Source organism: Oncorhynchus keta, chromosome 7 (genome assembly GCF_023373465.1).
Source record: "Oncorhynchus keta strain PuntledgeMale-10-30-2019 chromosome 7, Oket_V2, whole genome shotgun sequence".
Lineage (NCBI taxonomy): Eukaryota > Metazoa > Chordata > Actinopteri > Salmoniformes > Salmonidae > Oncorhynchus > Oncorhynchus keta.
In genome coordinates, this window is record NC_068427.1 from 16,001,032 (window position 1) to 16,015,433 (window position 14,402).

Here is a 14,402-nt window from a genome sequence, read left to right on the forward strand (position 1 = left end):
GTGACTGGAACGAATTGCAAAAATCGCTGAAGTTGGAGACTTTTATCTCCCTCACCAACTTCAAACATCAGCTATCCGAGCAGCTAACCGATCGCTGCAGCTGTACATAGTCTATAGGTAAATAGCTCACCCATTTTCACCTACCTCATTCCCATACTGTTTTTATACTGTTTTTATTTATTTACTTTTCTGCTCTTTTGCACACCAATATCTCTACCTGTACATGACCATCTGATCATTTATCACTCCAGTGTTAATCTGCAAAATTGTATTATTCGCCTACCTCCTCATGCCTTTTGCACACATTGTATATAGACTGCCCATTTTTTCTACTGTGTTATTGACTTGCTAATTGTTTACTCCATGTGTAACTCTGTGTTGTCTGTTCACACTGCTATGCTTTATCTTGGCCAGGTCGCAGTTGCAAATGAGAACTTGTTCTCAACTAGCCTACCTGGTTAAATAAAGGTGAAATAAAAAAAATAAAAAAATAAAATAGATCCACAGATAATGCAATCGCCATCGCACTGCCCTATCAATCTGGACTACCGTATGCAAGAATGCTGTTCATTGACTATAGCTCAGCATTCAACACCATAGTACCCTCCAAGCTCAGGAGGCTGAAGAAATGTGTCTTGGCCCCTAAGACCCTCACAAACTTTTACAGATGCACAATTGAGAGCATCCTGTCGGGCTGTATCACCGGCAACTGCATTACCTACAATCGGAGGGCTTTCTAGAGGGTGGTGCCGTCTGCCCAACGCATCATTGGGGGCAAACTACCTGCCCTCCAGGACACCTACAGCACCCAATGTCACAGAAGAGCCAAAAAGATCATCAAGGACAACAACCACCCGAGCTACTGCCTGTTCACCCCTCTATCATCCAGAAGACGAGGTCAGTACAGTTGCATCAAAGCTGGGACCGAGAGACTGAAAAACAGCTTCTATCTCAAGGCCATCAGACTGTTAAGTTAACATCACTAGGTGGGTTCCATCTGGTTACGTAACCCTGTACCTTGGAGGCTGCTGCCCCATATACTTAGACTTGAAATCACTGGCAATTTTAATAAAGGAACACTAGTCAATTTAATAATGTTTACATATTTTGCTTTACTCATCTCATATGTATATACTGTAATGACCTGACTAGATCATAAATGAACAATTGTCCAGACAGAGGCTTGAGTTTGCGAATTGACGGTTTATTAAACCAACTTTACACAGGCTACTGTTTGGGCCGTAGCACACGCCAAATAGATGACAGATAACCCACAAGCCAATCGTGACCTTCTCTTGTGAAGCCCAGACGTAAGAGAGAGAGAACAAAGGCTGAACCTGGTCTTAACTTCCAATGCTCCACCCCCCTGCCCAACCCCCCTCCACGCCACTCCGCCAACCACCAGGATGCCCGACATCAGAACATTCCAGGCATCCCCGTGATTGGCAGATAGCAGGTTGATTGACATGTCGGACCCCGCGAACACCGGGTACTGGTCAGTACAACACAACCACCTCCTAGCCTAACACATAACACACAGCTGTCTGTGCGGGTCGCTACAATACTGTATTCTATTCTACTGTATTTTAGTCTATGTCACTCTGACATTGCTCATCCTAATATCATCCTAATATTTATATATTCCATATTCCCAACCTGTTGCCCAGCACAAGAGACTCATTTAGGTCTTGCAGTAAGTATTGAGTAATTCCAATAACATATATTAGTATTGTGGTTAGAGCATTGGACTAGTAACCGAAAGGTTGCAAGTTCAAATCCCCAAGGTACAAATCTGTTGTTCTGCCCCTGAACAAGGCAGTTAACCCACTGTTCCTAGGCCATCATTGAAAATAAGAATTTGTTCTTAACTGACTTGCCTAGTTAAATAAAGGTTAAAAAAAAACATTTATTAGTGTATTAACTTAAATATAGCCTACACAACAGCTTTCAACATACCAGTATTTGTGTGAACTTGGTGGTCGCAATGCTGTGAAAAACAGTTGTACTACATTAGTGTAAAAAAAAAGATATTCCCAAAGTTTAGCGTGGTTTTTCAATGAGACTCTTATTTTGAAGAAAACAAATCCACCATGTGATGCCAGCATAATATCCTGCTGCTGGAAGAACGGTAATGTAGACCTAGGCAACAATCACAACTGGCCGCAGCAACTGGTGAAAATAACGATTTGTGAAGGCAGCTTGAGCAAACGTACGGTTGGATTTCTTGCTAAATAATAATTATTCATCATGAACGTGGGCTTTGCTCTCGTTCTCCTCTGGTCTCTCCCAATAACCAATGGTAAGTAGCTAGCTAATGCTAGCTCTATATTGTCGTGTCTTGCTTTCTAATATAGGTAACGTTAGCTAGCTATAGTAACTAAATATTCAGTTTTGGTGATGGCATGTACTATTATGTAGTGGAAACCAAGATTGGTTATGGACAATTTTAGCTAACCCTTTAACTAACTTTAACCTAATTCTCGTAACCTGCCACGAAAAGTCACTTCTGCTAGTCAAAACCGACAAACCTGCCCCGAGAGCAGTGTAAGTATCCACTAATGTGATACAGCATTAGCTAGGCCTTTTCATAAAAATAAAAAAAATCAGTATACATACAAGAAGTATACAGACAATGATAACGTATACTAGGGGGTACACCAAATTACAGATTATACAAAGACCTTAAAATATGCACACATATTGATTGTTTTAACAGCTTTCTTATTAGAAGAATGTAGAATGGTCTTAATGTACTGCTCGAATTCCTTCTAGAAAACAGAATAGTTTTTATTTTTATTAGTGAACTTACATTTATGAATATGACATTTTTCCATTAGCACAATTAGAAGTTATGGAGGTAAAATTGTTTTTTCTTTATTATGGTTAAGGAAACCGAACAGTACAATCTCACATAAAAAACAAAAGTCATCAAGAGTATTAACAATTATAAAACTGTGAATATCTTTCCAAAATTGTTTTACATGTAGACAATGCCAAAATAAATGTGAAACGGTTTCTGGATGGTCAACACAAAAAGCACAATCAATGTTAATGTATTTTTCTGAGTTTCTTCAGGTAATGATTCGCAGGGTAATGCTTATGGATCATTCTGAAAGAGACCTCTTTGACCTTGTTAACAAGCAAGTATTTGTGTGGTAATAACCAGATTTTTTCCCAACAGATATTAGTGAACAATGTATTCCAGTAACTTGTAACATAAGGAATGGATACAATATCCCTTTGAAATAAAGCACATATAGATCTGTTGTTCTGAGGGAGCAAGGAGAAACATATTTTCCCTATTGGAGAGTCAACTGGATTAAGAGAGGGTAGGTCAGGAAGGTGAGGTCTGGCTACACCTCTAAATAACATGAGAGTTCCAGATGGAATAGCATCAAAGACTATGGCGAACTCTCAAGGTGTTACAGAGATATTGTAATTAGATAAAAATTCCTCATCATTGAGTGATAATCCTTCTGCATTAAAAAGTTAACTCACCAGCAGGATATGATTATTGAACCAGTTCTTAAAAAATAAATGCATGATTCAATACAAAACGTCCTTATTGTTCCAAATGAAATACCTATGCAGGGACAAAATGTTTATACAGTGGGGCAAAAAACTATTTAGTCAGCCACCAATTGTGCAAGTTCTCCCACTTAAAAAGATGAGAGAGGCCTGTCATTTTCATCATAGGTACACTTCAACTATGACATACAAAATTAGAAAAAAATCCAGAAAATCACATTGTAGGATTGTTAATTAATTTATTTGCAAATTATGGTGGAAAATAAGTATTTGGTCACCTACAAACAAGCAAGATTTCTGGCTCTCACAGACCTGTAACTTCTTCTTTAAGAGGCTCCTCTGTCCTTCACTCGTTACTTGTAATAATGGCACCTGTTTGAACTTGTTATCAGTATAAAAGACACCTGTCCACAACCTCAAACAGTCACACTCCAAACTCCACTATGGCCAAGACCAAAGAGCTGTCAAAGAACACCAGAAACAAAATTGTAGACCTGCACCAGGCTGGGAAGACTGAATCTGCAATAGGTAAACAGCTTAGTTTGAAGAAATCAACTGTGGGAGCAATTATTAGGAAATGGAAGACATACAAGACCACTGATAATCTCCCTCGACCTGGGGCTCCACGCAAGATCTCACCCTGTGGGGTCAAAATGATCACAAGAACGGTGAGCAAAAATCCCAGAACCACACACCTAGTGAATGACCTGCAGAGAGCTGGGACCAAAGTAACAAAGCCTACCATCAGTAACACACTACGCCGCCAGGGACTCAAATCCTGCAGTGCCAGACGTGTCCCCCTGCTTAAGCCAGTACATGTCCAGGCCCATCTGAAGTTTGCTAGAGAGCATTTGGATGATCCAGAAGAAGATTGGGAGAATGTCATATGGTCAGATGAAACCAAAATTGAACTTTTTGGTAAAAACTCAACTCGTTGTGTTTGGAGGACAAAGAATGCTGAGTTGCATCCAAAGAACACCATACCTACTGAAAGCATGGGGGTGGAAACATCATGCTTTGGGGCTGTTTTTCAAAGGGACCAGGACGACTGATCTGTGTAAAGGAAAGAATGAATGGGGCCATGTATCGTGAGAGTTTGAGTGATGACAATGATCCCAAACACATCGCCCGGGCAACGAAGGACTGGCTTTGTAAGAAACATTTCAAGGTCCTGGAGTGGCCTAGCTCGTCTCCAGATCTCAACCCCATAGAAAATCTTTGGAGGGAGTTGAAAGTCCGTGTTGCCCAGCAACAGCCCCAAAAGATCACTGCTCTAGAGGAGGTCTGCATGGAGGAATGGGCCAAAATACCAGCAACAGTGTGTGAAAACCTTGTGAAGACTTACAGAAAACGTGTGACCTCTGTCATTGCCAACAAAGGGTATATAAAAGTATTGAGAAACTTTTGTTGTTGACCAAATACTTATTTTCCACCATCATTTGCAAATCAATAACATAAAAAATCCTACAATGTGATTTTCTGGATTTTCTTTTCTCATTTTGTCTGTCATAGTTGAAGTGTACCTATGATGAAAATTACAGGCCTCTCTCATATTTTTAAGTGGGAGAACTTGCACAATTGGTGGCTGACTAAATACTTTTTTGCCCCACTGTATATTAACAACCACGCTAAGAATACTTAGCGTGGTTGAAAAGCAGATCATTTTGCAGGAATCTTATCAATGTCGTAGTTATTTTACAAAGTAACATACAATTGAGGCCACCAAAACAGGAGAAGATATGAGGGATGAAATTCCAAATTGAAGTAGGATTCTTTAAAAAATGTTTAGCTTAATTTATTTTAAATATTTTTCAAAGTATGAAAATCAACAACAAACAAATTAAGACCACCATATTCATATGAGTTCATAACGACAGATTTCCTAATATAATGTGTACGATTTTTCCAGATGAAGTTGAAAAGCACCTGGTCAACAGCTTTACCTATTTTGTTGTCAAGATATAGGGACTGGGCTGCATAAGTATGTCTGGAGATACCTTCAGCTTTAGAAAGCAATACTCTACCTTTCAAGGATAAATCCCTCTGCAACCAATGGTTCAACTTCTTTTTGTTTTAATAGGTATAACATTTAATGAGCATCTTTCTGCATATTTCCTGTTGATCCGTAGATATGGTAATCCCAAGGTATATTACTTTTTCCTTGACTGAAATATTGCATATAGAGGGTATTACACAGTCTTAAACAGCAAACAATTCACACTTTTTCACACTTATTAAGGTTCAGGCAAAAACCAGATGCTTGAAAAAAAACAATCTGTTTTAAGCTGTTCGGCAAATAAAATGTTTTGCCCTTGACGTTATTTCTTAACCCCCTAGCATTGAGTGACACAATAGACAACGACAAAGTGGAATATAGATCAAAGTACTATGAGCTGAACAACAATCGCAAATCGAAAAAGATTGAAAAGAAACCCGCATTGTATACCATATAGATATAAATGATTGAGTGTGAATAGCTGTTCTTGTCTATTGATGTTCTGTATTATGTTTTGTGTGGACCCCAATAAGAGTAGCTGCTGCTTTTGCAACTGCCAATGGCGATCCTAATAAATTGCCAATCTAGCTGGGCCCCAAGCTCTTTAGTGATGTCCCTGGTGGACCTCTTCTCCACCGCAGCACAGGACCACTGGCACCCAGGGGTCAGTTTGGCATGCTGTACTAACCATTCTTTCATTTTGGTAGATGCCTTAATTGTTTTCTATCAGGCTATAGTTATATTCAAGAATAACTGCATATACTTGAAATAAACAATAGCCTTAAAAATAACATGGATTAGCATGTACCTCCTCTGCCTCCTGCACAGTCTCCTCTAGGATAAACATTTTCAGGGAAGATGTCATCCTAGTTAAGACAACTGAACCCAAATGTATATCAGTTGGAATTAACAGGCTTCCTGTCTTGTATGCTTTGTCAAGACACAAACACACACAGCAAATACAGGGACATTTACTTTTCAGCAAACATTAACTTTGGGGTGGCAGGTAGCCTAGTGGTTAGAGTGTTTGGGCCATCGAATCCCCAAGCTGACAAGGTAAAAAATCTGTCGTTCTGCCCCTGAACAAGGCAATTAACCCACTGTTCACTGGTAGGCCGTCATTGTAAATAATAATTTGTTCTTAACTTCTTGTGACTCCCCATCCCGGATCCGGGCGTGTAATCATCGCCTGACAACAATTAGCATAAAGCAACGGATATAAATATCCCTAGAAAATATTCCTATTCATGAAAATCACAAATTAAATATATTGAGACAGCTTAGGCTTTTGTTAATCACCCTGTCATCTCAGATTTTCAAAATATGCTTTACAGCCAAAGCTAGACAAGCATTTGTGTAAGTTTATCGATAGCCTAGCATAGCATTATGCCTTGCTAGCAGCTAGCATTTACCTTTGATGAACTTCGGATGTTTTCACTCACGAGACTCCCAGGTAGATAGCCAAAGTAAATTTTTTTCCCAAAATATTATTTTTGTAGGCGAAATAGCTCCGTTTGTTCTTCACGTTTGGCTGAGAAATCGCCCGGAAATTGCAGTTACGAAAATGGCGAAAAATATTCCAAATTAGCTCCATAATATCGACAAACATGGAAAACGTTTTTTATAATCAATCCTCAAGGTGTTTTTCTAATATCTATTCGATAATATATCCGTCGGGACAATTAGTTTTTCAGTAGGACCGATTGGAGTAATGGCTACCTCTGTATTTTACGCGAGTCACCCTGGGAGCCATCATGTGACCACTTACGCAATGTAGCCACCTACGGCTATTCTTCAACATAAATGCGTAAAACTACGTCACAATGCTGTAGACACCTTGGGGAATACGTAGAAAGCGTAAACTCGTTGATAGGACATTCACAGCTCATTAGGGACTCATTGGAACGCAGCGGTTTCAAAATATGGGGCACTTCCGGATTGGATTTTTCTCAGGCTTTCGCCTGCAACATCAGTTCAGTTAAACTCACAGACAATATCTTTACAGTTTTGGAAACGTTAGTGTTTTCTATCCAAAGCTGTCAATTATATGCATATTCTAGCATCTTGTCCTGACAAAATATCCCATTTAAAACGGCAACGTCTTTTTTCCAAAAATGAAAATACTGAGTCGCAACTGACTTGCCTAGTTAAATAAAAATAAAAAAGCTGTGTCAACTTCAGTCTTGTTAAATGAGGTGGAGCTAACATTACAAAAACAAATCTGTCAACAAAATGTATTCCAGTACTTGACTATCTGAGGTGGAAGCTAGCTACAGTAACTACCTAATAATAGGGGTACACGGAGAAACTGTGTTGTAGTTGAGTTGCTTACTGATGTTATTTGCTGGAGGTGTTACACAATTAGCTAGTTACCTTGAACTAGAGTTGCAACAAAGTTGTTCAGTGTCTAACGCTAGACTAGTCAACAACAGTCATGACCGGTTAACGTTACCCCATTGCATTGACTCGCGTTGCCTCCTCAGTTCAGTCGTTTTTGAGATCTTGATGATGGTCGGTCGGTAACCACTATACCATAACCCTCAATGTCAAATGGAGGCGCAAGAAGAGGGCTTCAACATAGGCCTATGACTCCTTTCCATTCGGAAACTCCCGGTTGACGCATCGAAAGTGCCCTTCAACGCAAAGTCTGCCTCCGCGAAGTGCTGTCTGCAGATCCTGCTAGCTCAAACTAAAGGATGTGGAGCCACTTCTTCGAAAGTTGTGCGTCCTTGGGATTCCGATGGATTTTTTTGAACCAATTCATACAGCCTGGTGTAACAGTTTTTAACTTTACGTCCGTCCCCTCGCCCATACCCGGGCGCGAACCAGGGACCTTCTGCACACAACGACAACAGTCACCCTCGAAGCATCGTTACCCATCGCTCCACAAAAGCCGCGGCCCTTGCAGAGCAAGGGGAACTACTACTTCAAGGTCTCAGAGCAAGTGACGTAACCGATTGAAACGCTATTTAGCGCACACCGCTAACTAAGCTAGCCGTTTCACATCCGTTACACTGGCGCTATACAGTTCGTGTTTGAATTACTACTTGTTGCCATTTTCATTGTCCACACTTGACTCCACTCTCTTCGATTCACTCTCTGCACGAAAACTCTTTGCTGATTCCTGCTAGTGGCGCACTGGCGTCAGTCGTTACTATGGTAATTTAAAATGTTGCTGACCATGCCTCCAAATAAACCTTGTCGGCGATCAAAATACAAAATATAGATGTTGTGTTAAATACACATGTTTAGTATTAGTGGATTGAATACATCTCTTTGCTTAGTTTTACTTCCAAAAGTGTTTCCCTTTTTAAGCCCTGAAGTTTACGCTCAAACAGTAATAGCCTAAAATAATGAAAGTAAAACCTCAATGTAGCCTAAATTGCACAATGATCCATTTCTTTTAAAGGTATTATTTATCTTTATTCTACAATGTAATAACCCTGAACCCGTCCACCATGTGGTTATCCGCAGAGGCTGCGGGTTATGGGTCAACCCGCATATCACTAGTGTGTGTGCCCATCAGGAGGTTGGGGTAATTGTGTTCATCTCGATCAAGGCCCTCCCAATCTAGAAAGAGGGCTAGACATTCTGAGTCGCAACTGGGAAAGAGAGTGGAAAAAGAGCGAGACGTACAGATTTTGTTCATGGGGAAATATCATGTAATGACCCTTTTAAATCGCAGCCCCATGGGTGCACTGAAGTTTAGCAGGCCCACACACACACACACACACACACACACACACACACAGCTGTTTAGGGAACCATTCTTTACTCTACATTTTTATTTATTTATTCCAGCCCAATATGATAGTTCCTGTTGTGGTATTGCAAGTTCTGAGTCACGCGGCAGGCTGAAACCTCTTTTGTCTAGGATTAGCTCTACAGGGTTTTTCCTATTCAAAATGTCTGTGTACAATTGGTATAAAAGCACTGGCTAGCTAGTGAGGTCAATGTCATTGTGGCTAGCCTATTCTTTTTTTCACCACTGATGTTTTTGCTTCTTTGGTCTAGAGTAATTTGTGTAGATTTGAGTTTTTAATTTTTTTAATCCATTTTACAATAAGGCTATAACATAACAAAATATGTAAAAGTCAAGGGTTCTGAATACTTTGAAGGCACTATGTTCTCAATTTAAAATGATACCAGTAGATAATGTATATGCGGCTAACCCATAAAGCAGAAAGATTTCCTACATTATTTTTGTGACATGAAATTGTTTAGTGCAAAATTAAACCCTTGTATTCTAGGTACAGTAATGTTAATCAAAATAAGTAGCTGGCAATTATTAGGCTAATAAAAGATGTCAAAAAGGAAAATAGGTTTGGGGAGCGTTGTAATTCTACCTTTTTTTTAAATTTGTGTGAACATGATTTTACAATACAGAGACAACCAAGAAGGTCAATGTCATAGAGGATTGCAGACATTGTTGGTGATGGGTGAAAAGAGATCTGCACAACCAATGTTTGCAAGTCAAAGCCACTTGCCTTTACCCAAAGTACCCCTTCATGTGCATTTTAGCCCCTGGTGTTTTACAGGAAGTGAGCTATACTCATAAATGTCATGAATCAGCCATAATATATGAGAATCATAGGGGCAATAAACTGTTCCTTTTCTCTTAATGACCTCGACCCCGCTCCTCACTAATCCACAGCTCTCTACCCATATCAGTGCCTGCCAACGTGATCGTCTTCCCTGCACTCAGCACATTCCAAGCTTCATTTTTATTTTATTTTATCTTTATTTAACTAGGCAAGTCAGTTATGAACAAATTATTATTTTCAATTATGTCTTTGTCTCATCGCGCACCAGCGACTCCTGTGGCGGGCCGGGCGCAGTGCGCGCTAACCAAGGTTGCCAGGTGCACAGTGTTTCCTCCGACACATTGGTGCGGCTGGCTTCCGGGTTGGATGTGCGCTGTGTTAAGAAGCAGTGCGGCTAGGTTGGGTTGTGTATCGGAGGACGCATGACTTTCAACCTTCGTCTCTCCCGAGCCCGTACGGGAGTTGTAGCGATGAGACAAGATAGTAGCTACTACAACAATTGGACACCACGAAATTGGGGAGAAAAAGGGGTTAAAATTAAAAATAAAGATCTTTGTCGGAATGCACTCCCAGGACTCCCACTTCCACAAATGTTAGTTTTGTTCGATTACGTCCATATTTATGTCTAAATACCTCCGTTTTGTTCACGCGTTTAGTTCACTGTTCCAAAAGCACAATGTGCGAGCGCAAAATCCAGACGAAAAGTCAAGAGTTCCATTACAGTTTGTAGAAACATGTCAAATGATGTTTACAATCAATCTTTAGGGTATTTTTATGAGAAATCTTTAATAATATTCCAACCGGACAATAGCGTATTCATTACAGAGGAAAAAGAAGGCACGCGTGACCATGCAGTAAACAACTGATTGGCCATAGCCTAATAATCCACATGTTGAAACACCTCTTATTCGACCCCCTTCCACAATAGAAGCCCCAAACAACTTTCTAAAGGATGATGACATCTGCTGGAAGCCCTAGGAAGTCCAATCTGGCCGCATAGACACAGCATATTGGATAGGCAATCACTTAAATGAAACTACAAACCTCAGATTTCCTACTTCCTGGTTGGATTTGTCTCAGGTTTTCGCCTGCCATATGAGTTCTGTTGTACTCACAGACATCATTCAAACAGTTTTAGAAACTTCAGAGTGTTTTCTATCCAATACTAATAATAATATGCATATATTAGCATCTGGAACAGAGTAGCAGGCAGTTGACTCTGCGCACCTTATTCCACCCAGCTACTCAATACTGCCCCCCTGTCAGCAAGAAGTTAATAAACCTGTTTTCCTTTGTGTGTTTCAGTGCTTGCAGAGCTGCCTGTACCTCAGAACCTGACTCTGCTCACCCTGAACACAGAGTACCTACTAACATGGGACTGGGACCGGGAACAGACGACCACAGGCAACACTGTTACCTTCACTGCAGAGTACATGGGGTAAATCACCACACACACAGTATCACACTCTTGGACACATCCTCCACCCCTCCCCATGTCACATTATAATATATATCGCATGCTACAGTACACCCAAACTGTGGCTGGTCTAATTCTTCTTGCGCTACAATATGAGTTTCATGATCTGGTATTTGGCCAAGACTGCGTCTCATCAGTAGCAGATAGCCTAGTAGTTGAGCACATTGGGCCAGTAACCAAAAGGTTGCTGGTTCGAATCCCAGAGTCGACTAGGTGAAAAATCTGTCGATGTGCCCTTGACCCTAATTACTCTTATCCAGAGCGATGTCTGCTAAAGGACTAAAATGTAAATCGGTGTCCCTCTCTCTCCCCAATAGGAAGTATAAGATGCAGAGGAAGAAGAAGAACTGGAGCCGTGTGTGTGAGAGGACCATACATACCCACTGTAACTTCACAGGCTCTGATCTGCACTACCTGGGCATGTATGTGCTCAGGGTCCGAGCCAGTGCAGACGGACTGAACTCAGACTGGGTCCTTAAAGACTTCTGCCCCGATAAAGACGGTGAGAGAGAAATGGGGAAGACTGACTTTGATTTAAAAACACAAACTAAAGAGATGTAAATGTGAGAAAATAATAAACACAGTTGCAAAGAGGCAGTCACATATCTAAGCACAACCACACACCAACATACATTATCATCAAAAGTTTGGACAACTTGTGACGGCCCTGAATTTTTCTGAACCGTCTCAGTGCAGCTCCTTCCAATAGGGCGCTTTCCCTTTAATTCCCAATTAAATAGCCAGCATCAGCTGCGCGAAAGTGGGGTTGTGAAGGAGACGTGCATGAGGATGTGTTCAACCCTCAGTTCCAAAGCTTCTCTATTCCGTTTGTTTTGTTGCCGTTAAACGTGTGTTTTATAGCCTAAGAGAGTTTACCCAGGATCGGATCCACTCTTTGCGTCCCTGGACTACACCTCTCCGTTCTTCGTGGCCTTTCTCCGCTGGAGATCTATTGGCGGATTGGATTGTCTGACTGACCGACTGACTACCACCTTTTTGTATACGGTATTTCATTTGTTTGGATGTGATGTATACTGTGATTTAGGTAGTTAGTTGTAGTTGAGGACTTAATTAAGAGTTGATCCGCTTTAAAGTTCTGTGGTAAAGTAATTGTTATATTGATTGTATGTTTTAGTACTGGGTTTACGCTACACTGAATGAACGGACAAACATCGCGTGACAAAAGTCACTTGAGTTCACTGAACTCCTTTACCGGGCTGGACTCTTTTTAGGCACGAGGTACAGGACATTTCTGGAGGAACCAGAACTCATTGTGATATTATTATATATGTGTGTGTGTGTAATCATTGTTGCTAATACAACCCACGCAACAGAATATAGTTGTTTTTGAAGTTCTTTCCAATGTTTTAAGGGTTTATGAAAAGTTTATTTCCATCCTGACTTTTACATAAGTCCTTTGTATTGGTGTAGACTTGACGGACTAGATGGGACTCATTCCCACCCAAACTAAAAGGAGAAACCAATGTTTTCTCTGGTAGGCACAACCTACCTGGCACCCCTATAAATAATAACCTCAAGTCAAAACCGTTACATAAAAAATGGCACCCCAGATGGGGCTTGAACCCACAATCCCTGGCTTAGGACGCCAGTGCCTTATCCATTTATTGGCAGGTTGAGATGGACCAGGAAAGCAAGGACAAGACTGCTTTTGTCTGTGCTGAGGGCTTGTTTTCCTTTAAGGTGATGCCCTTTGGATTAAAGAATGCCCCTGCCACTTTCCAAAGACTCATGGAGATTGCGTTAGGTGAGCTCAAAGGGAAGATCTGTTTCGTCTACCTGGACGATATAATTATCTACTCTCAGAACAGAGAAAGACACTTTCAAGATCTTCAAGCAGTGTTGGACAAGCTAAGAGAAGCTGGTCTGACCTTAAATATGAAGAAGAGCAACTTCTGTCAAACCTCCCTGAAGTTCCTTGGCCATATTGTGTCTTTCGACGGTATTCATGTGGATCCTGAAAAGACAAAGGCTGTACAAGACTTCCCTGTGCCAACCACACTCAAGGCCCTTCAACGGTTCCTTGGGATGGCTGGATGGTACCATCGGTTTGTGTCGAACTTCTCCCAGGTGGCAGAACCCCTCAACGCGTTGAAGCGAAAAGGTGTGAAATTCCAATGGACGGCAGAGTGCCAGACCTCCTTTGAAACCCTGAAACGACATCTCGTCACACCTCCCATTTTAGGTCATCCCAACTTTGATTGCCCTTTTGTTGTTTACACTGATGCAAGTGATGTTGGACTTGGTGCTGTCCTAGTCCAACAGACTGGACTTGGCACTGAAGTGCTAGCGTTCGCCAGTCGGACATTGAATGGAGCAGAACGGAACTACTCCACAACCGAGCAAGAGTGCCTTGCAGTGGTCTGGGCTTTGGAAAAGTGGAGGTATTACTCGGAGGGAAGACACGTCACTGTGGTCACTGACCATTCCTCCCTTGTGTGGGTGTTCAAGACCAACAAACCAAGCACCAGACTCATAAGATGGGCTCTACGGTTGCAAGAGTTCACCTTTGCAGTGGAATACAGGAAAGGAAAATACAACACTGTTCCAGATGCCTTGTCCAGAGCTCCTGCTTGTGATAATGGTGGCCCTCATCTTACATGTGCTACTGTCCTGTCAAGCAGTCGAGACTCGCCCAAAACAGACTTTCCCATCTCTGATGAGGCCATATGGAAAGCTCAACAGGATGATCCAGAAGTACAGGCTTTGTACCAGACTATCCTGGAAGATGGAGAAAAGATGGTCAATCCTACCACAAAGCTGACCATCATTGAAGATAAAGTCTACCGAGTCGTACAACTACCTCACAGAACACTCTACCAAATGTACATACCGGAAA

The 14,402-nt window shown here is 41.2% G+C and overlaps 1 protein-coding gene across 1 annotated transcript in view; it reads left to right on the forward strand.

Annotated features, from left to right (window-relative positions):
* Positions 1 to 2,109: 2,109 nt before the first annotated feature.
* LOC118386068 (interferon alpha/beta receptor 1a-like) overlaps positions 2,110 to 14,402 on the forward strand; it is a 36,949-nt gene continuing 24,656 nt past the window's right edge. The window contains exons 1-3 of the mRNA XM_035773465.2: positions 2,110 to 2,299; positions 11,374 to 11,506; positions 11,863 to 12,047. Of these exons, the coding sequence (XP_035629358.2) occupies positions 2,248 to 2,299; positions 11,374 to 11,506; positions 11,863 to 12,047 (370 nt within the window). The 5' untranslated portion in view covers positions 2,110 to 2,247. The remainder of the gene's footprint in view (positions 2,300 to 11,373; positions 11,507 to 11,862; positions 12,048 to 14,402) is intronic.